At 43.0% G+C, this 26,172-nt stretch overlaps 1 protein-coding gene across 1 annotated transcript in view; it reads left to right on the forward strand.

Annotated features, from left to right (window-relative positions):
• The first annotated feature begins 1,383 nt into the window (after positions 1 to 1,383).
• MAP1A (microtubule associated protein 1A) overlaps positions 1,384 to 26,172 on the forward strand; it is a 62,502-nt gene continuing 37,713 nt past the window's right edge. The window contains exons 1-2 of the mRNA XM_086757215.1: positions 1,384 to 1,546; positions 8,712 to 8,813. Of these exons, the coding sequence (XP_086613341.1) occupies positions 1,384 to 1,546; positions 8,712 to 8,813 (265 nt within the window). The remainder of the gene's footprint in view (positions 1,547 to 8,711; positions 8,814 to 26,172) is intronic.

Genomic DNA, 26,172 nt, shown 5'->3' on the forward strand with positions numbered 1-26,172 from the left:
CCAAACCTTCTGAGGTTTCAACTGTGTCCTCACTGCGGGCTTGGTGGGTGCTAAGGAACAAAACAGGGCGGGACACTGGTTTATCTGTCCATCGAGGCTCCTAAACTATAGCTCATCTCTATGGAAATCTTGCAGGGACCAGAACCCAACACTGATTTAAGAAATGCTGCAGATTATTGCTGATTTGACTCTTGTTTTACAATAACTGTGTTACTTTTCCACCCATCTGCATCAACACAGGATGGATCTCCCTTTCTTCGTCAGAAGAGACATGGATTTTTCTATCTGAAACTACTCTCTGGTGGCTCTCCCTTGTTCAGCACGCAGGAATCTCATACCTTGAGTGTGCTCAGTTTTTCCACATACTGCACTGAAGTGCTTTGAGGATGTGTCTAGCTACAAGTGACTGTTGGTGATATGGACTTGTGCCACCCTAGCCGTTAAGAACTCCTGTCTATACAGCAGTTGACAGCTCACAACAGTTTTACACGGGCAGCTAGCAAAATTCAGAGAGATTTTTCTTGTATCTCATGTTTCTGGGATCTAGGAAATCTCATCACTTTCTGTTGGCGACCATTACACTTGTCTTTAATTGAACAGGAAGAAGAACTACCAGGAAGAGAAGAAAATCTGACTGTTCTACTTACTACCAAGTGACAGAGAAGAAAGAAGGAATGTAAACCATGACACCAAGGCCAGGCATTTTTTAGCACTGCTATCTTCCATGATTTTATTGTGGATATTCCAGGAACTCAACACCAGGCATTTAAAAATCTCCACTGCTTTCTGTCCTTAAGTAACTCTCTTACACTCAAACCAAGAAGGCAAACGGAACTCCCCTCCGGATGATTCTTTCAAAGCTCCTGAGTCTGGCTCACAGTTTTGAGCATCTCAGCTAGGCGGCTGCACCGCTCTTCCCCCAGTGCCAGAAGAAGGGAGCGCTGCCATGCCCAGCCGGGGACCGGGAGCCCCGCTCCTCCCCGCTCCCCCAACGCTGGCTGGAGCTCACCGGCAGCCGCTGTCCCGTTAGGGACGGCGCCGTGCTCCGCGCCTGCGGACGCGGCGGCTTCGGGGCGGCAGCAGGCCAGCGCAGCCCGCGCTGGGGACTGCCTGAGCCGGGACAGAACCAGTGCCTCGTGGAGCCGAGGGCGACGGACTGTGGGCCCGGTACCAGTGCGACCCCGAGGCCCGGACGGAGCCCAAGCGCAAGGCGAGCGGCGGGGCGGGGCGGGAGGGGGCGGTGGCCGGGGCCCAGAGGCCACGCCCCCCCTCCGCAGTAGCGCAGGACCACGTGCCAGCTCGGCCAATCGGGGAGGGGCTCAGGGCTCTTTAAGAGCCGTGCGCCAGTCACCGCGCGCTGCAGCAGCGGCCGCCGGGGTTGCCATGGAGACCACGGCCGAGCCGGTCGCTATGGAGACGGCAGCTCCCTGGCTGCCGGGCGGGCGGCCCCGCTGCCGGGAGCCGCAGCGGCACGCGCTGCTCGTCGTGATCGGGGAGATCGGGACGGAGCCGGAGCGGGGGGCGCTGCGCGACGCCCTGGAGCGCGGTGAGGAGCGGGGCCGCGGCGGAAGGCCCCGGGGCGAGTCGGGAGCGGCCCTTGCCTCCGAGTGCCGCGAGGCTGCGCCTGCTGCGTTGTCCTCGCCGCCGCCCGGCCCGAGGCGGAGCCTCTGGTGCCCGCCCCGCACTGCCCTGCGGCACCACCGCCCCTCCGCAGGGCTTCGCCCTGCCCCTGTCCCGGAGGGACGGTGGTGTGGGCCCGCCGGTCCAGGCGGGGGCGGAGGAGGCCCAGGGGCGGCGGAAGCGGGAAGGGCTGGTGCTCCGCAGGGGCCGCGCGGTGGGATGTGGGGAGGGAGGAGATGGAGGCCGCTTCTGAGCCCTGGGGCGGCGGAGCCCGGGCAGGGCTGGGGGGGGAAGCCCCGCGGGGCGAGGGCGTGGCGCGGTGGCGCAGCCCCCGCGGGGGGGGGGGGGCGCGGCCGCTCTCGGAGGTGACCGGAGCCTCCGCTCCGGCGAGGACGAGCCCCGTGACTGACGGCAGGGGTGACGGGGCAGTCTGGCTCGGTTCCTGCAGGCTGGCATGCTCGCAGGCCTTAGACATGAGTTGCTGTATCGTTTTTTCTCCTCATGACCATTTATTTGCATTAGTGAAATGTGGTTAACACTGGTTTGAATGTTGTAAAGCTTGAAGACGTTTTATGGTTCTAATTTCCCCAAGTTTCTATTTTATTAGTGAGTCATTGGATTACATCTTATTTCCACCTTACCCCAAGCTTCTGTCTTACTAGATGGAGGATTTGTCTTGCTGGTCTGTTTACTGTGGTGCAAGGGGACAGCTGCAAACAGGGGCCTGTTGTGCTATGGCCTCGCCCTGTCTAAGGAGCAACTGTGTGGACCAGGGAGGCTGAGGGAGGATAAACCACAACAGTGAAGTTAACCGCTTCAGGAATGACACAAAGCAAGATAAGACTGCAGAAACATTTTTGTGCTTTTGTTATCCATTCTGTGGTAGTGCCCAGAGGCCTTGCCAATGAATTAGTCTTTGTATATTAGAGGCAGTATTGTTTAAAAGTCAGGGGGAAGGAGGTTGTGAGTTGGTAGTTCCTGCTTTGTGGCAGTTTCTGATGCCTGCTAAGAAAAAGAGAAAGGTGAAATTGTCAGCTACATCAGGTCCTTAAGGGAATCCATGTTCTAGTAAGCAGTTTAGTACATCTCTGAAAAATAAAGTAACAGCCTCTCGACTTTGCATGCACTTCTTCCCACCTCGCCCCCCGTTTCCAAGACACAATGGTTTAAAAGATGTTAGTGATAACAGTTGTAACTATTGGCCAAACTGTTATTTGTAGATACTTCTGTGACTGTTTTCCTCTCAAGCATCAACACTACTGAGGAACAGATAAACAGAGGGGATGGCTCAAATCTTGTCCACTTTCTTCACTTCAGCATATCTTCAGTCCCTCCCTGCTGGCAGGCCACTTACCAGCTAATTTGAGAGCAGAGTTTCATTCCCTTTTCCAACGGCTGGCTTATTCACTAGGGGTAGATCAGATGATGACCATTTGGCCTCTGGAGGCTCCTCTTTGAAGGGGCTACTCCTGCTTTCTGCACAACAAGGTGATCATCTTTGCTTGGCACTTCACTGAACTGGTGTGCTAACCTGCATCCTTATCTGAATCAAAGGTTCTCTGAATCTTTGAAATAGTGACAAATAAGACTGTAAACTTGTGGTTTTGTTTGGTGAGGGGGGCCTAAGGTGGCAGCTTCTGTAGGAAACTGCTGGAAGTCGCTCTCCTTTGTTCAGTGGACTCGGCTGGGCCTGGAGCGGACCCGCTGCTGGCCAAGGCTGAGCCAATTGGTAGCAGAATGTCCCGTGATAACGCCTCTGCGATAACGTATTTAAGAAGGGGAAAACAGGAAAAAAAAGGAGAAGAGAGAAGATGTGAAGAAGCTGAGTGGGGGCAGAGGCACAGAGGGGGAGGCGCGAGCCTCATGGGCCTTGCAGGCCTCACCCTCTGGCCTCTTGCCAGGTGGCTGACTGGGCCCGGCCCGGCTGCAAGAAGTGGAGAGGAGATGAGCTGGATGATGTGAAGAGATTGAGAGGTGTCTGCCAGCCTGTTGTGAAGAATTTATTGTGAGAGGAACGGCTGCAGACGCCAAGGTCAGTGAAGGAGGGGGAGGAGTAATGCGGCTCCTGGCTAAGGTTCCCCTGCAGCCCATGGTGAAGACCATGGTGGAGCAGGTTGTCCCCCTGCAGCCCATGGAGGTCCACGGAGGGGCAGAGATTCACCTGCAGCCCGTAAAGGACCCCACACCGGGGGAGATGGATGCCTGAAGGTGGCTGTGGCCTGTGGAGGCCCTGCTGGGACAGCCATCCCGAAAGGACTGCACCCCGTGGAAGAGATGACTCACGCCGGAGCAGTCTTATGAAGGACTGTGGTGTATGGGAGGGACCCCAGACTGGAGCAGAGGAGGAATGTGAGGAGTTCTTCCCCCAACTATGAAGCAGCAGCATAAAACAATGCATGATGAACTGACTGCAACCCCCATTCCCTCTCCCTCCACCCTGTGCCACTCGTGGGGGAAGGTAGGAGAGATAATGTTAAACTTGGGAAGAGGGAGGGGTGGGGAGGAGGTTTATCTTGTTTTCTGTCTCATTCTCCTGCTAGTTTTAGTAATAAATGAATAGTTTTCCCCAAGTCGAGTCTGTTTTGCCTGTGACGGTAGCTTTAAGGATTTCTCCCTGTCCTTACCTCAAACCTTGAGCCGTTTTCTTATATCATCTCCCCCTATTCTCTCAGAGGGTGGGGGGAGTGAGAGAGAGACTGCGTAGTCTGGTTCTGATCGGGGCTGAACTATGACAAAACTAATGGATTTTGCTCTTTGTTTCTGCAGTCGTATGCCAATAACCTCAGAATTCCCATTGGAGAGAAAAAATAAATGCCAATTTTGCGACATAAATTGTAATTGCTGCAGCAGAAGCAAGTTCTGCAGTTAGTTTTTTTTTTGACCAGAAACCTGCTGAAATTCTGTAAGTGCAGACCCTTCTTTGCATGAGAGGTATTTAAGTAGTATTGGTAATTACTAACAGTAGAAGTAAACTGTTGAGGGAGCTAGGAAAGTGCATTTTGGGCTTTCCTCTGTCACTGACTTGGAGTAGGACCTCCAGGAAGTCATAGAGGTGTTTTCCCATTGAAATAGGAGAATGACCTCTTCTTGACATAGAGATCTGCAAATTGGAAGATGGACATAAAAAGTAAGAATAGTTAAAATGACAGCAGGGTCTTGAGATCTGTCAACAGACAGCATGTTATAATGTTGGAGATAGCCAACATGCTCTTCATTCAGGGAGTTTGAGAAATGTGGAAATGGTACACACATGATGATTCCCATTTCTTAAGTGATAGCTTGCTGGAGAGGGTTCATGTGAGGTTTGTGTGAAGGTAGAACAGGCTGCTGAGCAGAAGACTTTATTTCCTTGGGAAACAAATCAGCGTGAATAACAAAAGCATTTTTCTGCAACTTGGTAGGCATGGTAGGGGATTTATAGCCCTGATAACAATTAGGTTAACAAAACCAGCAAATAAAGCTGGCAAGTAAAGTTGGTCCTAAGTGTTATATTATATGCTGTACACTTAGACAGGGTCTTCTAAAGGATGGAAAAAGCAAGGTTTTGTTCTATGTCTTGGTTCTGTTGGCTGTGGAACCCTGTCTGAAAAAAAAAAGTTTTTCTTTTGGTGAACAACTATCTTGCTGTGATTCAAAAAGTGTGCTGTCCCAGACTTCTTCCTGTACCTTGGTTCAGGAAGATGGAATAGTGAATATAGGACACTATGGGAACTTGCTTGTTTCCATGTGCAGTGCTTCTTAGGCAGTGGCATTGTGTATCTGTGGGTGCTTGGACAACACTTTTTCTAAAATGCTGTCTAATAAATACGGGTCTTATTTTTCTGTTCCTGTGTGACTTTTGTTACAACATCTGGAAGACTAGATCTGGTATTAGGGGAAATGCCAAATCTTATAGGCCAATTACCTCAGCAGGAAATAAAGTTCACAAGGGCATAAGGAAAGATGGAAAAGTGATGAGTCACATGGTACCTTCACCAAGTTGTGCATGTGCACAGAACACGAATATTTAGAAACCTTATTATGGTATAGTCTGCACTCATGTATCAGGAGGTAGAGGATCCTAATCAGTACAATGTTCTGGCTCCTGTGCTACAGGATAAATTGAAATTGTGGCATGTGAGGAGAGATCAGGAGTAATTTCAGACTACCTGGAGGGGGGGGAATGTTGAGTAAATTGTTACAAGGAGGATGATGAGTGAGATAATTTCACTCATCCCTTTCCTTGCTCTGAAAGAGGATCTCTTCTTTCTGCATCCTAGGGGATGTAGCAGTACCTCAAATAGCCTTTATTGCTGCAGTAGGACACCATGACAGTGACACAGCAGCTAGAGTCAGCAGGATTTGCCCTGCAGAGTGCCTCCTTGTACCTGGCCAGGTCAGAATGCTCATCAGTACTGCATTAGGATGCACTTATACTGGATATTTGTTTAATTAATCATGCTTTCCAAGTGTATAGCACAGGAAAACATGTTGTTCACTGTGGTGGGTTGACCTTGGCTGGATGACAGGTACCCACTGAAGCCACTCTCACTCCTCTCCTCAGCAGGACAGGGGAGAAAGTATAACAAAAGGCTTGTGGGTTGAGATAAAGACAAGGAGAGATCATTCACTAACTACTGTCTGGGGCAAAACAGACTTGATTTGAGGAAATTAATTTATTACCAAGCAAATCATAGTGGGATAATGAGAAATAAACCCAAGTTTTAAAACATATTCCCCCCACCTCTCCCTTCTTCCTGGGCTTAACTTTACTCCTGAGTTTTCTACCTCCTTCCTGTCAGCGGTAGAGGGGGAGAATGGGGTTGCAGTCAGTTCATCACATGTTGATGTGATGAACTGAACATCTCTACTGTTCCTTCCTCCTCACACTCCTTCCCTGCTCCACCGTGGGGTTCCTCCCAAGACTGACAGTCTTCCATGAACTTCTCTAACATGAGTCCTTCCCATAGGCTGCAGTTTTTTCAAACTGCTCCAGTGTGGGTCCCTTCTATGGGGTTCAGTCCTTCAGGAACACAGACTGCTCCAGCATGGATTCCCCATGGAGTCACAGGTCCTGCCAGCAAACCTGCTCCAGCGTGGGCTCCTCTCTCAACAGGTCCTTCCAGGAGCCTGCTCCAGCGCAGGCCCTCCATGGGGCTACGGCCTCCTCCTGGCATCCACCTGCTCTGGTGTGGGGTCCTTTGCAGGTCACTATCCACTCCATCATGGGCCTCTGTGGGCTGCGGGGGGACAGCCTGCCTCACCATGGTCTGCACCATGGGCTGCAGGGGAATCTCTGCTCCGACACCTGGGGCACCTTCTCCCTGTCCTACTTCAATGGCCTTGGTGTCTGCAGAGTTGTTTGTCTCAGATATTCCCACTCCCCTCTCTCAGCTGCTGTTGTGCAACAGTTTTGTTTCTTTCCCAACCCCCCCCCTTCTTAAATACGTTCTCTCAGAGGTGCCACCACCATCACTGATGGGTTCAGGTTTGGCCAGTGGTGGGTCCGTCCTATAGCCAGCTGGAACTGGCTCTGTCGGACATCTGGGGGGAAGCTTCTGGCGTCTTCTCACAGAAGCCACCCCTGTAGCCCACTCACTACCAAAACCTTGCCATACAAACCAAATACATTCACCTTCTTGCTCCCTGTCTTTTATTACATGCTTAATTTGTTCCTACCCCATGCCCAAACTGAAAGGAATAGATGTTCCGTGACACTGGAAGTGGTGGTAAGTTGGGTTTTTTTGTGTGGGTTTGTTTTTGTTGGTTCCCCCGCCCCCCGCCAAGGTTCAGAAGTTTTACTGAGGTTTTTTTTTGTGCACTCTGCAGTGCAGACTGTCAGGTAATAAATATGCTATATTACTCCAGTGTGTCAGCTGTCACCAGAAAAAAGAAAGTAAGAACAAAGTTTCATTGAGCTTCTTTAGATTCTACAGGCCTTGAGACTACTGAACTGTGTGATGCAATGATTACTAACTCTGTCTTGGTTGTGTGTAGAAAGCTGGAGCTTGTATCCTAGAAGATCCTGTTCCCACCACTGGCCAGCAGAAGCTGTTGCACAACATGGAGTTACTGTGCTGGAGAACTAGAACTGCAGTAACTGGGACTGGTATCTCCACAAAAAAATCAACATGCTTCACTTGAAAGAAGGCAGATATCAGATGCAATAAAAGTTTATATTTTATGCCAGAGAGGACATGTCTCCAGAAGATGGTGGAACAGCTCTCAGTGAGGACCTGATCAATAAACACTGGGGCTGAAACTCTTGTTTCAGTTAACTCTTAGAAGTCTCAACAGCTGTACTTCAGCAGATAGCAGCACAAGAGACTGGAGTAGTGATTCATGCTGATATCCTGCTTTTGTTAATGGTGCCAAAGTGTAGTATCCCACCCTCTAGGAGAGGCTGCTCCTTACTGCGATGTGAAGATCTGTGTAGTGTTTGGTGTCATCCAGAATGTACAACTGCTCACACCGAGGTCTGAAGGTGACTTCCTCAGCATGGCATGGTGCCACTTGCTCTGGGAGCAGACGCTGCTTCCTGCTGTGATATGAAGACAATTAGCTTACAAAGATTATATAGATTAAAGAGCAAACTCAAAATGTCTCAGGGGGATCAGGGGCTTTTGAAGGAGTGATTAGGTGGAGTGAGTTGTGGGGGGGCTTTTGTGACTTGGAGGACACACAGGCTGTAAGAGCAGAAAAGCTGGTGTCTCTGAACTGTTTAGTAGTTTAACCATGCAGTAGACCATCTCTACTAGTGACTAATGCTGGATAATGCAGAGGATGAAAAATTAACATAATGTATCTGCTTGGTTAAGCAGTAGTGTAATTTATTTAACCTCAATTCCTTATAGCTTGTTAGTTTCACTTGTGTGAAGCCCAAGTTGAATGAAAACTTGCTCACTGCATGTACTTCAGAGACAGATATTTTATGGAAGGTAAGCATCTTATGGCCCTCTGCTTCTGAAGACTTTCTCCATCCTAAGTATGCTCTGTTGGAAGAGCATCACTGGTCCTTGTGTGTCCTGTTAATATCTCTATCTCCACTTCTGTTTCTGCAGTAAATGTAATAACAGCTTACTATTCTTTTTTTTTTTTTTCCTGTTGGGCAGGAATTCGTTCCTGGAACATCAACATTTTGTCCTGTGACCTGAATCAGCAACTGCGACTGTTTGTAACCCGGCACCTGGCTCAGTTTTCTTCAGAAGTCAAAGGTCAGCTTTTTGGTTTATCAGCATTAACTTTTAACTTTTCTTTGGGGTTTGAAAAAAATACAGAATAAAGCGGATAGTGATTTAGAATGTCAAATTCAATTGGTGAGTTTGTATGCCCAGGATTCTGCAGATATGAATACTAAAGAAGAAAAAACATCTTAAGGATCTGTTGGATGCAAGGAATTCAACTTAAAAGTACCTATCTTACTACTGAGACTACAGTGAATAGAAACGTGCGGTTTAAAAGCCTATTAAGCTAGTAAGTTAGAATTTGTCTATTTATCTTCTGTACCTTATTCAGGTGGCACAATATAGTTTTACTTCGTAAGCTATTTATTATCTATCTCTTGGTTTTAGAATGTACTTTTGTATGCACAAAATATGTTGCAAGTACTGTATAAGACTAGTCAAATGACTTTCTGAATCCCCTTTTTTGAAGGTCTATCTCCTTTTCCCAAGAACAATAAATAACGGCATTATAAAAAATGACATTAATAGCTAGAAAGTGTGACTGCTTAGCTTGTGAAAAGCTTGAACTCCCGTTAGGCTGTTTATAAGTTTTATGTAATGTGTGCTAAAGTGACTATAGTAAGCACAGATGACACTGTTGCAAACTCTTTTTTATATAAGACTGTCTTATAGCTCACTGGATGTTTTACATTCTTGTGAAAGCTTCTGAATATATTTTGCAGTTGGGGAAGCTCTTCTCCTAATGGATAGCTGTGAAAGAAGGTAACTGGACTCTTCTCGAATGTGCCACTGATGACAGTCTCTTAACTTTCCTGTGACTTTTTAACATGAGGATAGGAAGTCTCCCTCCTTGCAAAGCAGTGTGTGTATACACACACATACGGGATTAGAATACTGTGTATGAAACATAGCAGTTGAAACACTCAGCAGAAGATTTGTCTAAATTTGTAGCAACTATGACAGAGTCTATAGTACAAATAGATGAAGCTCTAACAAGTCACCATGAGTATAATATTCGCCTAAGAATTCTTATAACTCAGGGTTGACATATCTGAATGAATACTAGCAACATGTATTGCCCTTAGATTCCCTTGCTCGGTTCCTGAGGAGCAAAGGGTGATAAGTGTGATACCAGCCTATAAAGAAGGTTACAGGAGGGATCTGGGGAATTGCAAGTCTGTTAACCGACTGTCAGGTCTACTGGGTAAATCAGCAGTAACTATAATAAAATAAAGAATTAGCGTCTACCTGGGAAGAGTCGCCATTGGTTCTGCAGAGGGAAGTCCTTCTTTTCAAATATCTCAAGTTCTTTGAAGAGATCAGCAAACATACAGATGAGTGATTTAGTCTACCAGCCAAAAACGTTTTGGAAATCTAAGTCCATGAAGTCTGTTTAAGGAAGCCTATTGGCCATAGAATTAGGGGCCAGGCTTTGGTATGCAGAAATTACCGAGAGATGGATGGGTAAACAGAAGTTCTGATGTAAACAGCCAGCTCCATCAATGGAGGAGGTAGATTGCCTGTTGAGTTCAGCAAACTATGTACTGCTTGACATAGCTACTTAAACATTAAAGGGTGAGCAGTGAGGCAAGTTTGATAATCCAAAGTCATTCAGGACTCAGTAATGCTGGGTCCTGACTGAAGAACTTAAGTTATGTAAGGTAAATGCCCATATGCAAAAACAACTCCCAAATGAGCTTCAAATTTAAAAAATGGTGGGTTCCGAGTTCAGAAGTAGTTATGATACAGTTCATGGAAGCATCAATTCAGTGCTTGGCAGCAAATAAAACAGGTACAATGTTAGGAATTATTGGGCAATGACAGAACAAAAGAAGGAACATCATGGCACTGTGTATTAGTTCCCAGATCTTGAATGCAGTGCAGTTTTGGTCCTCTTATCTTAAATGTAGTGGAACTCAGAGGGGTAATGAGTGTCTTTCTTTCATTAAATGATCACGTAAGCTGAAATGCTTCAGTTTAGTAAATAATTGACTAAATAGATGAACAAGAACTAGGGGGAATTAAATGAAACTGGTGGAAGTCATGTTCAAAAGAAAATATGGTGATATGGTTGCACGTTCAACCAATAGTGGAGACACAGAATTTATCTCCACAACATCCTTTGGCAAGAAGCCGAAGGGTTCAGAAAGGAAATTGGTTAAATATTTGAAAGGGATCCCTTTGGTATCACTAAGGATCATATAATATTAAACAGTTTGAGATGACTATGACTGTTTTTGCAGGCAAACTTGTCTCATCTCAACTCATCTGATTTCACTAAGGGAGTTGAAATTGTCTGTAGAGACTTGATCCTGAATTGGAGGCTTGCAGCTTAACATGGTACCGCTCTTCCTCAGAGCCCCTCCCCATTATTACACATCTGCAGAATTTCCTGTGGGACTGCACACTCCTGCTAAGTCTGCACAACATCTCTTTACTCTAGTACTTTTCTGGGAAAGAAAAAGTGTAGCTGGCTCTCAACTCTTCCTGCTTCTGGTATGGTCAACAGTATAGATGTGCGATATTCTGGCCTGATGATCTAGGAAACATGGATTGGTCTTTGAAGCAATCAGTTACTATAGGTGGCTACTTGGTTTGTGGCAAGCACGTGCAGCTGGAATGTGTCATTTCTCTAACAGAGTCCCCTGGCAGCATGTAAGGCAAGAACAGCCAGGCAGAGACAGGCTTTGGGATTATGAAGGTCTAGAGAGCGGGTTTACCTCAAACTAGATACTTGCATGTTCCTGTTGCCTGATTCAGTAAGCATGGGAATAACAGCCACAACTTAGTGTATGAAGCAGCTGTCTAGAGCTGTAGAAAATGATGACAGTCCATACAGCTGAAGATGGCAGCAGGAGATAATGTAGCTTAAAGATGAATGCTTGAACTGAGGAGTTATGCTGTAACTCCAGGATTTACTGATCGCGGTGGATCTTGAATGTGGACAGGTTTCTCCCAGTGACAGTTAGCAAGAAGGTTATGACCCTATTAAGAGGGGAGGATGTGGGAAGATGCTACAAGAGAAACTTCAAGTCAGAGCTGACAACATAATCTAGAAGAAGCTCTAAATGTAAACTGGGAACAGTCCTGATTGCATTCCATATGTACCATCAGCTAACACCCTTTGTAAGGGCGCTCTCCTAAACAAATGCTCTTTTAGCTATCCTGCTTCTGTTTGAGCAGTTTTTTCCATACTGATTGCTTTCATGGTTAAGAATCTTTCTAATTTACTTTAACTTCTGTTGCAACTTGCTCCAAATTCATTGCTGCATATCCTATAACAGTGAAGATGTGTGTGTTTGTCGCTGTTCTGCTCCAGGAGGACATATGTAAAACTAGAAACTTTTTAACAGTAGGAGTTGTTCAGCTCTACACTGTACATGCCCTCTTGTTCCTGCTGTGGGCATGGAGAAAAGTGGCTGTAACTGATTTTCCTCTTAGTACTCATAGCTTGGTGTTAGCTCCTCTGAGCAGAAGGCTGTACTAAAGATCTCCCGAAATCCCCTCCAGTTCATGTTTTTATGATTCCATGCTACTTGAAAGATCATAGCCTTGCTCATGTGAGGGACACATACCTCCACACTGGTATGCTTAGCAGTGTTTCTGGAGGATAAAACTATTATTTTTAGAAGTATGTGCATTAATTTCAGAATATCATTCCCTTAATGGTTGATGTTTGTGCTCTGTGACTAGGGAAAAGTCAGCTGTAGCACAGCAGTTGCTGTAAAGACAGAGTAGTTCTTTGACCTTCTATTTAATGCAAAAGGCTTCTAACTCTACAACCAGTAAAAGTTTTACACCATTGGCAAGAAAAAAAAAATATGAAGGCTGTTAATACAAGATGATTAAGTAAAGCAGCCTAGCTAACAAAATATTCAAAGACTTCCCTATCTGCAATTTCTTACTCGGTTACAGTAGTTGTTTCCAGACTGTATTTGTGTTACATTAATGCTTAGTGCTTGAAGCCGGAAGAAAAAAAGTAACTGCAGTATTCTGTGGGAACAGAGAGGGCACCATTATCCCTCTGACAAGTTTTTAGTCTGTTTAGACGTGGCGAGGAACAAATGAGTCTCAAGTGTGGTACAAGTGAGAGGACAAAAGCTGAAGACAGAGCTAGGAATGGTGAGATGGTCATACAAGTGATACCTAATGCACCTTATGAAAGTTGATTTATTGTTGGGTTTTTTGTGGGTTTTGAGTTTCTTTTTTTTTTTTTTTCTGAGTATCACAAACAATGTGACACTTGCTGTAGGGGTACCAGTGATAGTTAGGCTACTCACCTAAAATACAAGAAACCATGTTTCAAATCTATGGAATTTGCAGATCTCCTTATTCCAGTGGATATTTTAAACACTAAGGCTCTCTCTTCACATACAGACAAGTTATGAAATAAAGTATCCAAATTTATTTACATATAATATCTGTGGATAAATGTGGCATCCATTATTGTTGGTATTTCCATCACTGAGATTTTCAAACCACAGAAATTGGATGCATCAAAGCTCATTTAAAAATGTAGTGTAGAGTTAATGAAACACAAGAGCAATTCAGTAAGATGTTGATCGCCTGCTATTCTTATAATAGCATGGTGTTTACTAAGAAATAACTTTGAATTAAGCACTGCTTTTGCACATAACTTCAGAATACAAATTGAGTTATAAAGTCCAACTAATCTCACCAAGTGATGTCTGACCATGGGTTAAAAAAGAGGGGAACCTCTCACAGCTTTCCAGTACTTAAAGGGCAGCTACAAGGAGGACAGAGGCTCTTGCATCTCACTGCATAGTTTACAGGGTATGGATGGTAGGGACAGCAAGAAACCAAGCATGGATGTGATGATGACCTGCCCAAAGGGAAAAGGGGTAGTCCTGCATGGCAGCAGCAGAATGGGAAAAAGGTGGGAACAATTATGGAAGACCTTGCATGACAAGCTTTGTCTGTGTTATGGGGAATCTGGAAGCTAGGAAATGCTCTGAAGGAGGGAGAGGGTGCTGTGATGAGAAAAATGAATAGAAGTGTCAAACCAATTCAAGGTGGAATACTGAAGGCTTGTGTGCTCTTACATGGTGAAGGTAGCCCCATGTGCACTTTTGTCAGTTTTCAGTTGCCACTGGCTGCCATAGTAGTTTAAGATCATGTACAGTGTCTCCTTGTGCTGGATGTTAATAGTTCTTTACAGCTGAGAGGGACTGTCTCTTTCCAATAAAAACTGACATGGTGCAAGATGAAATGCTCAGAATAATTACTTCTCAGCACAAGGGAAGTATGCTTTATGATCTCTGTTAGTTTTGATGTTCAAAGAAAACCGCTTATTTTTCTGAAAACAGTTCTCTATACCTGAATATTAGCAGCTGTTTTCAATCTGACTAGAAGATTTCAAATTGCTCAATAGCCCTCCCAGTGATCTTTCCTCTCAAATTGTGCTTTGTGTTTGTCTTCAGAAAACTTTTTATAAAATAACTAATGACATAATAGTAAAATCAAGCAATTAAGAACACCATTCAGGTTGAACTTGATAGAACAAATGCTTGAAATAATAAAACATTCATGAGATACTTTTCTTGCCTCTATAAAAGGATTATCAGAAATATTAAACCCTTTCAAGTATGAGCTTGCATGTTTCTTTGCAAACTTAATGTTTTATGCTGAAAGCCAGCAGGGTTTCTGTAACAGTCCAATAACTAGCTGCCTTGCAGGCAGATGCCTTTAGGCTCTGAAGCCTTTCATATTAGACCTAATACATATGCTTCACATCCTGCTGATGCCTTTGTTTTACATTTCATGCCAGCTGAGAATACAGATATATCTGCCACAGCCCACTGAGGATGTAGCAAAGCTGCATTATAGTTCCTGAAGGCAGCTGTCTTTTTGGATGAGTACTCCTCGAATGCTATCAACTCAAGCTAGGAGAAGAGTAGTCTGGTTTTACTGCCTCTCTAGAACTTAGGAGTGGCTCCAAAGAGGATGGAGGCTTTTGCTTCACAAGGGGCAATGAGTGCAACTTGCATTGGGAGAGGTTTCAACTCAAGGTAAGAAAGAAATTTTTTTATTTATTTTTTTTTTTTAAACTGAGAGAACAATCAGTCACAAGAACAATCTCCCCTGGGACATGGTAGAGTCCCCATCACTGGTGTTTTTAATATGATTGGACAGGGTGCTAGATAATACCATCTATGTTCCCTTTCCCATGAAAAGCTGGACCAGATGATCTTTTGAGGTCCCTTCCAACCTGGGCTGTTCTGTGCTTCTGTGAATTCAGCTTTGCCACAGTTGAAGAATAGGGAGTTTTTCTAGTGGCATACATCAGGTTAAGTTACAAACCTGATAAGAAGGAAAGCCAAATGCATGAGTGCACTATGCACATCTTAGTCTCAAAGTCTGCATTTGATCCTACTTTTACAGTAACAAACATCTCATAGGTTAATGTTTTCACTTGTACAAGTGACTTGCCTTCTTCATGGAATTTGTAATGGCTTTGAGTGTCTGCTGCCATGGCTTTGGCTTCTGCCATATACTTTTTTTCCACTACACTGCTTAGTTAGTTTTCAGCGATCAATCTCAAGAGTGAGACAGTAAAAAAACCTGCCTTGTTTATTCAAATTATAGCTCCCAGATAGTAGAGATGACAAGGTTGTATATTCAAGCAAAAGCTGTTCTAGACAAGAGGCAAAAGACCAATTGCTTGTGAAAATTATATTACAGTGAAAATGTGTGTTCCCCACAGCAGTGGCCTCCTGCTAGAGAGACTTCTGTAACATAGATCATCCAGTGCTGAATTTTGCTCAGCTCTTGGCTGTTAGTAAAAGGACTACTATGTCCTAAATTTGCATGTTTATATAGTAAAATGTCAACGGTTAACTTTTTTCTTTCACAGATGCAATAACAATTCTTTGGATTTTTAGATGTGATTTCTAGTCCTTGAGCGATTAACTCGAGGACACTTGCCAACATACTTCTGACCAGAGAAATACAAAAGCAAGCACTTGTTGGCTTTTGTGCTTCTTCCTTACGTGCTTGAGGGCTGCATTTGCTCTCACAGTAACCACTCTCAGTATGACCTCAAACATCTGGTGAATTGCAGTCTCCCAAAATACAGTTTCCCATGCTGTAAGTGCAGCCCATGGTCCTTGTTGCTACATGTGGCTGCAGTAATCTCAAGCATTGTTCTTTTCAGCTGACTTCTATCACAAACAGTTTGAGATTTTCCTCCCAGATAACTGGTAGAGTATCTCTGTGGGACTTGCAAGCACCACTAGGTTCTCCAGTTAGACGTGCTTTGATCAGTTACTTACGCATTTTGTAAGAATATGTACTCTATAAGAATGCTGTATGTTAGGGTGGGTAGTTGTCCTGGTTCAAGAAAAAGGTACACCCATCTCAGTGGCAAAAAAACGGATGAGTGGGCAAGAGGAAGATGAGTGCATAAAATACTTCCTCCTTGTACTATCCTAGCTCGTATCTCATTCCAGCTCATGGAGAGGTATGTTTTCTTTTTGTTTAGTAACCCTCAGCGCTATTCAACTTCCACAAGTTTTTTTTGGTCTTTCCCTACTAGAATTAAAAAAATCTGGCAAGGAATAGAACAGTTCAGTGACATGTTGCAGGAAGAAACTTAAAACCTCTTATTCTGTTGGATTCTCATTCCTGTCTGGTCTCATTTCAATGTATCTTCCTACACTGGATAATTCCTGGCCAACCTACTTCTGTTAGAGGTATGGTATATGTACCTTCTCCAGATTGTAAAGGCCTGGCTTACCAAATGGTTCCTTATAGGGAAGCTATTCCATACCTTTTATCTTATTTTGTTCATGTCTTCCAGATCTACCTCTTGGAGATGCTGGGATCAGAAGTGTGCAGCATTCAAAGTGGGGTAGAGATATGTACTTACACAGTATCACAAGATTTATTTTTTTTCCTGGTTTCCAATATATTTGTTCACTTTCTGACTGCTGCTGAGCAGTAAGATGAGTCCTGAATAGAACTAAGACTATCATAACCTCAAGATCTCTCCCCAGTGTAATAGTTAGCTCTAGTTAGCAGTAGTTAGTGTCATTTCATGTGCGATTTATACTGATAAATAAAATGGCAAATGAAACCTGCACTCTGTAGTCTCAGCCATGCTAATAACTTAGTATTATCAATAAGCTTTGCTACAAGTCTGCTTTCCTCCTTTTAACGTTGTTTATGAATATGGTGAACAGCACGAGTGCTGGTGTAGGCTTATATGACATGCCTTATGAAAAAATAACTACACTATATCAATACAACCTTTGAGATTTTTGACAAGCTTATTTGGCTTTGATTAAGAAACAAGATCATATTTTCTGTAATGCCATGCTGATTGGCATTCATTTTGTATTCTATTTGATTCTTTTACTGCTGATGGGTTTTGCAGTCCTCTAGGACTTAAATGCCAGAGCACTGGAACTCAGATTGGGAGCTGAGAGCTTGTTAGTCTATCTTGGATCTTGTACAGAAATTATGTTCGTATAGACTTAGTCTGATTGCTGCAATCTCCTATTGCTGTTACTGTTAAGATGGAAATAATTTCATTGTCTCTCAAATATATTTATTGTTTCTTCCAAATACAGAACATAAATATTTACTGAATACTTTTGGCTCTATTTGACCTGGAGAGCCAAGTGTTAAAACAAGAGATGGCACAAAAGCAAAAACTTGTAAGATCATATGTAACACTTCATTTCAAAATGCTGCTTTTTAGCAGATGTGTTTAACACTAAGAGAGCTCCTCTGGAAACTACACATCTTCAGAGTTCTCTTTGACAATAATACTGGGCTATGCTTTATCCAGTTGAGGCCACCATACCGAACCTTCTCTGGTAGGCCAGGCTAGGAAGTTACCAGGATCAATCTTTGTTTTCCTTTTGTGTATTTCAAAATGTTCCTTTATTCATAAGGTACACATTATGGTTCGTGCTGTGATACACAACAGGCTAATTGAGTAGATAAGAAATCAGAGCTCCAGTAAGCTATTTTGCATTTCAGCTAAGCAGAGGTTAATTGCAACATCAGTTTCTTCCTTTCATGCTATTCTGTCCAAATGTTGATTACTGACTGTAAGCTGTACTTCTAAAGAATGGAAAAAACACACCACCTTTGAACAAGGTCCACCATATAAGAGCATTAGCAAAATACTGGATTCCCTGTTTTAATGAAGACTTGGTGTTACTGCCTGTCAATAAGTGTGGACTCTATTCATAGTACGGTGCTTACATGACTTCTTGTTGTACTTGAAAATAAATACACGATTTCCAATTCTTATGCTCAGTGGTTGTTCATAAGTGACATCACCACAAAATAAACCCTCCTACCTGCACTCCAGACTTCAGCATCCTCTGGAATCTGACTGAATCCCACAAAATTTGGCTGAGGTCAGTGCACTACTGGCCAAGGTTCTGGAAGCTGGGGCCTTTTGCTGGAAAGCTGAAGTGGCTGTTAGGACGCAGCATTTGCGTAGACAGAGTGGCATCTTTTATGACCTTGGTGAACACCCAGTTCCATTGTTCTGACATCTCGGGCATTTCAAGGGTTGCAGGCATGGTTTTTAGCATCTTACGTAAGTGTGGGCGTTTTTGGTTTTGGTTTGTGGTTTGTTTTTCCCGCCCCCCCCCCCCCAACAGACACCTGCCATTTTTTAGTGTGTAACCCATTTTTAATATTTCTAATTTTTGCCTGGAACAGCATTTTCCTTTCTTTCATTGACTACCTGGCCTTATTCTCTTCTCTCCCTTTTTGATAAGCTGTTTATCTTTTTTAATAAGAAGTTTTCAATAGTTCTGAGTGAGCCAGCTAAGAACAAAAAAAAAAAGAAACAAGAGGCATGTGCTTCCACTCTATGCCAGCAGAAAAACAACAAAGGCTGCTGAAGACACCATTTTCTCCATCTTAGAAAATCAGCAGCTTTCAGTCACTTGATAACATGTTGTTTATGGAGGATCTGTATATCATACAGAACAGTTCTTTAAACAGTGCTCTGAACTATTTCATATCGTCCATTACAATAGTTGCAGGGGATTTGGTGTTTGTTTCTACCTTTGGTTTTGGATTTTTGGGGTTTTTTTTGTGTCGCAGTGACAATTCTTTAACTTGACAAAGGCAGCATTCTCTTGATGGCTGTGTGCATTGTAAGCATGGCAGCTGCAATGACAGTGACCTAAATAAGACTAGTTCTAATACACACTTTTTTTGGAGTGTTCGTGTTGTTCTGTGTTCAGCAGAGATGGTGAAATTAGAGATACTTATTACAAGCCAATACAAGCTTTGCGTGACTTTTTAAAATGAATGTTGCTGGGATTCTAGCATCATTTGTATCTAGAGATTGGTAACAAAAGCCTTGTTAATGTATTATTACTGTATCATTCTTTCACTGTAGTGCTGTAGACTCTTCTCCTCTAGTGTCCCTGGCTTCAGTGGCTTAGAGTAGGCTTTTCCAATACTTGTCAACTGGACCTTGCTAAGACAAACAAGATGAGCAAAGGGGAAGGCGGATTAAGTAGGAAAATAATCTTTAACATGTGACAGTTTCAACAGCTATGTATAGTTTTCTGACAGATTTCTTGGTCTTTTTCCCTCAACTGTGCTCTGAATGCACTTCCTCAACTCCCTCCCTCTGCTTTGAAAGAACACCTAGTATTGGCATGGGCTTGAGGAGACAGTCTCTGACCAGTTGCTCGCAATTCTGGTTTACCTGAGAGTTGCACTTAGACAGTTGGAGGTAAGTGGCTTTGGGTCTTCCAGTGCTGGCTGCTTTCTGGGGCTGAGACAGCTGAGCCGTTACTGTGCTTGAGCTCCTGGAGGTATCCAGAAGGGTTTGGCTGTCAGTTTCTGCAGTACTTCTCCGGGCGGCTTCATGAGGTGGAAAGCCTCTCCACTTACAGCCAGCAAATGTGCACTATCTCACTGCACCAGTACGGAGCAGAGCGACTGGCAGCATTAACGTGCTAGGTGCAAGAGAAATGGGCTACGTCCTCAGCTTCCCGTAGCGGTGTACAAGGTGCACGTGCACCACTCTGAAACGGTGGCAGGCCCTAAGCCTGAGGAAGGTCCTGCTGCTTTTGGTGCTCTGCTCCTTCCAGCTTGGGCAAAGGAACTGAACAGAATTCCCCTGAAGTGATCTTGTCTAGGACCTTAGCTGCTATTTCAGGAAATAATTGCTTCCACTAGGTGCAGATTCAGAAGAGTGAAAACCAGTGTGGAAGGAGTCTGTTAATCCTATTTTGCCATGGGATTAATTGCTGTCATGTGCTATTGTAATTTTAATGCCGTAATTCCTACCTCCTTAGAAAACAGATGTCCCTCAGTCTGACTGGCTCTGTTCCAGGATTTTGTCTTGCCCTATTAACCACGGCACTGCTAGAACATACGCCCTTTTCCTCCCTCTGTAAGAACTTAAAATTGCAGACTGAAGGCACTGTTTTCCTTTCCTGATCTGGTGTTGCTTCTTTCCTGGGGAATCTGAGATTATATGCTTTCTCTTTGATACTGAGAAATTATAATAGTCTTTGTGCTAGAAAATCCTGAATTCTGAAATGGAGTTACCAGGGATCATTAAGGGCTTGTCTAGAGGCCTCTTTATTTTGAAGTACCAACTTATTTCCACTCTGTTCTGTGTAATGGAATGCCTTGCTGCTTGATTTGGAAACTTTAGGGGATTGTGAGCAAAAGCAATTAGCTTTTCCTGATTTCTTGCTAGGGCAAATGTGGTGCTCAGAGAATCCACACCAGATCCCTATTCAAGCTGTAAATTTTTTACTTTTTGCTTTATTCTGCTAGCCTGTATGAAGCAGTAACAGAACAAATGAGTCGATTCCTGAGGTCAAGCTTTGGAAAACAGAGCACTGCAAAGCAAATAAAGTCACTGCCTGAAGATAGTCTCCTATTTTTATTTAAAGCGAACAAATAGTTAACCGTCATTTGCGTTTGGTTTTTGGAGGAGGCCTTAAGACTTTTGTGTTACATAGACTTAAAGGTCAGGTGGTGTTTTTTATTTGAATGCATCAGGTTGCAAGCAGTTGGCTATAAGCCATGAGTAATTAGTTGCAGTGGTTAATTACCTGTGGTTAAAACTGTGCCTCACTTCTAGGTTGAATTTGTTTATTGTGGTTTCCAGCCACCGTGTTACATTCTGCCCCTATCTACTAGGTCTGAGTTCTCTTCTGGAAGAAATCTTACTACCTGCAGCTGTCTTCTCTCTTCAGCTCATAATGCATTCTGTTGTATAAATCAGACTAATTTAGGGTGGTTTAACCTCAAACAATGCTTGTAATTGTGTTAGGATCTTTTCAGTTTTAGAATCTTAGAAGCTGCATTTCAAAAATTAAAACCCTAGACCAAAAAAAAAAAAAAAAACAACAAAAAAGCCCTCGAGTGCTCTCTGTAATGACCCCGTTATGGATAACTCCATTACTGCAGTACATCCACAGCTAGCTCTCCACGCTGAGCTGAGCTCGTCCGCACCTTACTGTTTTCTAAAATGTAACCAGCATTGCACAAGTACGGTGTAAATTTCTTGCTCTGGTCTGCAACATGTCCAGTCCAGTAGACAGATCAATTATTTTGGTACCAATCATGAGTTTCAGTTAACAATTAGTGTATTTTCTTGCATGTAATCGATTCTTTTATAGCTAGAGTTACAAGATTCCCCAGGAAAAGTCTTGAACAAATATCTGCTCATCAACTGTCCGTCATTTAAAACTGATTTTAACCTTCCCAATATAAACTAATAGTCTTCTAGAATGCGGAACTGCTTGCTTTCTTTCTGCCTGACAATACAAATGCATCAGATTTGTCCTTGGCTGCCTAAATTGGTTTCTCCGTAGAATCACGAGTCGTAGTCCAGATCTAGATTCTTGCTTCAGTATGGTTGATGGCTTGAGTTTAGGGATAGGATGGCTCCTAAAATTGTGGAGTATAGCTTGTAATAAAAAATTTTATGGGGAGCAGGACTCTGCTGTATGCATGAAAATAATACATGCAGATGTGGGTTTTTGGAGGGTAGATTTGGTAGTATGAGTTCCTACATGATCCAGTGGTCACCGCAAGCTCATTTCTTTTGTATGTAAGCATGATTCTTTGACCTACTATCTCTAAATGGAGTACTGCAGGCATACATGTTAGTTAAAGGAAAATGTTCAGCACAACCAAAGATTCCTGCTGTCTTGCGGGGAAATGGTAGAGAATGAGCTATCTGCCGTAGATATTAATGTGTGGGGGTCACTTGCTGCAGAGACACTGCTAAAGTAGAAAACCTAGCCAATACAGGTAACGATTGTGCTCCACCCCTCTTCTCCTTTAGTCACAATTCAGGGCTAGTGTGTATGGGAAGCCTACTGGCAAAACTGTCAGTACAATGCACGTGGCAGATTTCCTGATGCAGGCATGCCCATTCAAGAATAAGTCTTCACAAACCAGATGGTGTTGATATAATTATTTAAATAGAAATAAACAGTGAAACAGTTATTTTTCTATTCAAGATTAGTCCTTATGCAAAACACAGACAAAAATAATGCTTGGTGAAGTTTTTCCTTTGTTTTCTGCATTTCATCTCCACAGATAACTAATTTTCCAATTTTGCATGTTTCTTAGGTCAAAGCTCCTGGAGTTGAATTCACTGGTAGCTTTTCTAAAGTTAGAACTTGCCCCACTAAATTATTACTCTTGCTTCTAAAACCAGCCAGTGTGGTTAAATGTTGTTGGCAGTTCATGGAATTCAGTTTCTTGAAACGTGTATGGAGGAGGCAAAGAGTAAAGTGTGAGTGAATTTGTCCTGGAAGAGTCTTTCGAGTCCTTCAAGGAAAGTGGAGGTAGTGCATTGTGCTGAACCAGTTCTGCTGTACTGTCTTTTATATATAAAGATTTGAGGTGTCAGAATCTGTTTGAATGGAACTTGAGAGAAGATTAAGCCTTTAATTTGATAGAAAAGGGGACGGGTTGGACCTTTTTTCAGGACACAGAGTTAAATAAGTATATTTTGTTGTTTTGTTTTCTTTAGTGCCTTGTGTCCTGGTAGATGTGGGTGTTTGTTTGTTTTTAAAATAAATACTAAATCAACACTGGTCTGTCCTTGAGCTAGTAGCTTGTGAATAACTCAGTGATTTTGATTTCTTAGTCCTTTGTTAAATGAATTTGAAATGCATTTTGAAACCTTTTAAAACTTTTTCTCCCCAGTGATACTGGTCTTTATCTGTAGAACTTTCTAGGACAGACAAGCTGGATGAGACTAAAATGTCTCATGGTTAAAAAAAAAAAAGACAGGAAAAAAATCCCAAAACAATACAATAGGACGAGACCATCTCTTTCTTTCAGATGATCTGTTCTCAGCAGTTTTAGTCATATATTTTTTTTTAAAACTGAGGCCTGTTCTGGATTTTGTCTGCTTTCACTTTGACAGTAGCTATTGTGGAAATTGGTTATGGCGATTCATAATGTTACTTTGGCTTCAGGTAGGTGAATGGTCTGGGTTTGACCTAATGCTACCTTTTTGCCTCTGAAATTTTATTGAGTACTAATGACTCTGCAGGAAAATCTGCAATAGACAGTTTGACTCCTATAAAGAAAATTCTCCTGGAATCACTATTCTAAAGATGGAATTTGCTTGCATTTTTATTCCTATTTAATGGAGATGAATAATTCAAAGTGGTTCTTGATTTCTTGAATTTTTATTTATTTATTTATCCTTTCCCCCTCCCTCCCCCCCATTTGTTTTTCATCTCGTTTTAGCTGAGCTAAATCCTTGCAAGAAGGTATGTGCTGCAGTGCTGATCTCATCCTACAGGAGGGCATAAACCCAGGAGGGAATAGCGCCCAAAGTGGATCTCCTGTTTGGTCAATGTCTAAAGAACACTTGGTTATTTCACATTTTTTTCTGTTTTTGTCTAGTAGGCTTATAGGCAGCAAATGGCTGGTAACTGTAATATCCCAAACACACACATGATTTACTAGCACTAGTTTGGAGGGACTAACATTTTTCTCTCTTTAAATCTAAAATATGCCTGCAAGAACAGTTCCTGTTCTGTAATCATAGCATATGGTTATTTCTTGTGATATCTTTGCATGTAGTATCAACTAAATCCTGTGGCTGCTAGTTTTTCTTAGAATTTTTTGGTTGTGTTCAGACTTTGATTCATTGTGAGAGAAGCCTCCATACAATGCTAGTTAAATCTGCGTAAACCTGAAAGGTTATGGGTTCTGCAGCTTCAAGGAATGTGGCGGAGCTGTTTTGCATTGCTTACAGAAAAATGCCTGCATTTCAACATCTCTGTTTCCAATTCTAAATATCATCCTGCGGAGAAAATGAAGCAAGACTGGTATGAGTTAATAAAAACTGTACCTTTTTTTTTTTTTTTTTAAGCAAGTCCTCTACAGTCTTTGACAGTCACAAAAACATAGCAGTATATTCAGAGTATTGTCAACTTCCCTTAATGTATTTTGTCTTGGAAACTTTACCTGTGCCACTGTCAATTCTAAATCCTATTCTAACTTCTCCCCAGCCTTCCTTTTGGTTTGTCTGCCAGGTTTAGCTCCTTGCCTTCCATTTGCATCATCTTCACAGTTGCCACTGATGCTTGTTGCCTGTCTCCTAGGATCCTGTTGCTATTTTGTCAGAACTGTCCTGCAGGTGTCTATAAAGCAGCATGCTGTCTGTTGCCTGGATAACTAACAGGGCATCTGGTGAATTGGTACCTCTGGACCAATGCTCTCCTTACTAAGGATGTTGGCAGCCTTTTTGCCTCTGTTCAGGCCTTGGAGACAGACAGGTAAAACAGCAAGTTCCCAGGAATCTGACCCTTCTCAGGCCAGCTGGTGCCTTTTGGAAGTGATTACTGGCTAGTTCCGATAAAGAATGTGATCTGAGGCAGTTAAATGTGTCTGGAAGAAAGATAGCCTCTGCAGGAAGAGGAATCTTGCGCCATATTTTGGCTCTTGTAGGTTCTCTCATATTGCCTTGGTTGCATTTCTTTCTTTCTTTCAGTGCTAGTCCTGGCTTGTACCTTCTCCTTCGTTCTGTATGGCTGTTGGGACATGCAGAGAGCTTTGCTGTGCTTCTCATGGGAGCAGTCCTGTGGGTGCTATTGGGTACTAATGATGGCAAAGACTGCTGAGGAAGTACAGCCAACTTGAAGACTCTGTAGAAGGCACAAGTTTTTCTTCAGGTAGACATATGCTGCTTATTGGAAACACTTCTGGATAAATCCTTCCTTAAACTCAGTGCTAGTGTTATCAGAAAAACACTGGGGTGTCACTAAGAAATTCACTCCTTCCTCGTTGCTGTCTTAATCCACTCTTTTGGGTGCTAAGGACACATGCTGCACCCATGCAGGGGATGCACTGCTGTTCGTACTGTGCCCCAGTATTTGCCTCAGTCCCTCTTTTCATGTTCTGTCTGGTCTTTTAGTACTGCTCATGTTTGCTCCACTTTCACAGCCTTGATTTATAAACCTCTTTATCCTTTCCACTGAGAGTTCTAGACAGGTCATCTTCTCTTGTTTTCCCTAAAGCTTTTGAGTTGCTGAGTTAAATTAGGATCATCATTTTTAAAACCTTATTTTCTGGGACAAGAGAGACCAGAGTGTTGCCACAGAAAACTCACAGGGTTCATGGATTTGTTTCAAGTAGGAATTGGAAAAGAGGTTGGTAACAGGTGCTGACAGTCTCTCGGGACCTGCATGAGGGATGCTATTAACACAAAAGTAAAACCTTACTTGGTGAAGAAAATGATAAAGAACTAAATGGAATGGATGACTTGGGCTATCCACTTATAAATTTGTCAAATACCACAGCCAGTTTAGAGAAGCTAATTCTCAGTAGCTCATGTAATCACTCCTTAAGCCCTGAAATATCAGAAAGCTGAAAAGATTATTCTCAAATTAAGGAAGAGGAGCCTAAATATAACTATATTGGAGCTGCAAAGCAACTGAAAGAATAAAATACTTAAGGGATCAAAGGTTGCTTGAAGTAGAAGTCTACAAACAACTAGTGAGGTGTCACTTCATTTCAGAAACTGTTATTTAAAAAATAAGGAGACTTGACAAAAGTGGGTAACAAACTTTTAGTCAGATTTTAAGCAACCATACAGAATAAAAAGGTACAAATAAGAAAGGAGATAAGAAGTAGGGAAAACTCTTTAAATAGCTGCATAGAAATATGCAGAAGTATTCAGCAAAAACAGGTATCTATTAAAAACATCCTAGTAAAGCCTGTGGAAAAGAGTTTAAATTGCTGTATCTAGACAGAAATGAGGATAGCCAAGAGGATTTTAGAAGTGATTTGCCAAAGACTTGAACAAGTAATCAGTTCTTTGGGTTTATTGAAAGCAGCCTGTGAAAGTCAGCAACTGGACAGCCAAAGAAAAAAAAAAGATCCAAGGGGA

Source organism: Chlamydotis macqueenii, chromosome 12 (assembly GCF_036417535.1).
Source record: "Chlamydotis macqueenii isolate bChlMac1 chromosome 12, bChlMac1.mat, whole genome shotgun sequence".
Taxonomy (NCBI): domain Eukaryota; kingdom Metazoa; phylum Chordata; class Aves; order Otidiformes; family Otididae; genus Chlamydotis; species Chlamydotis macqueenii.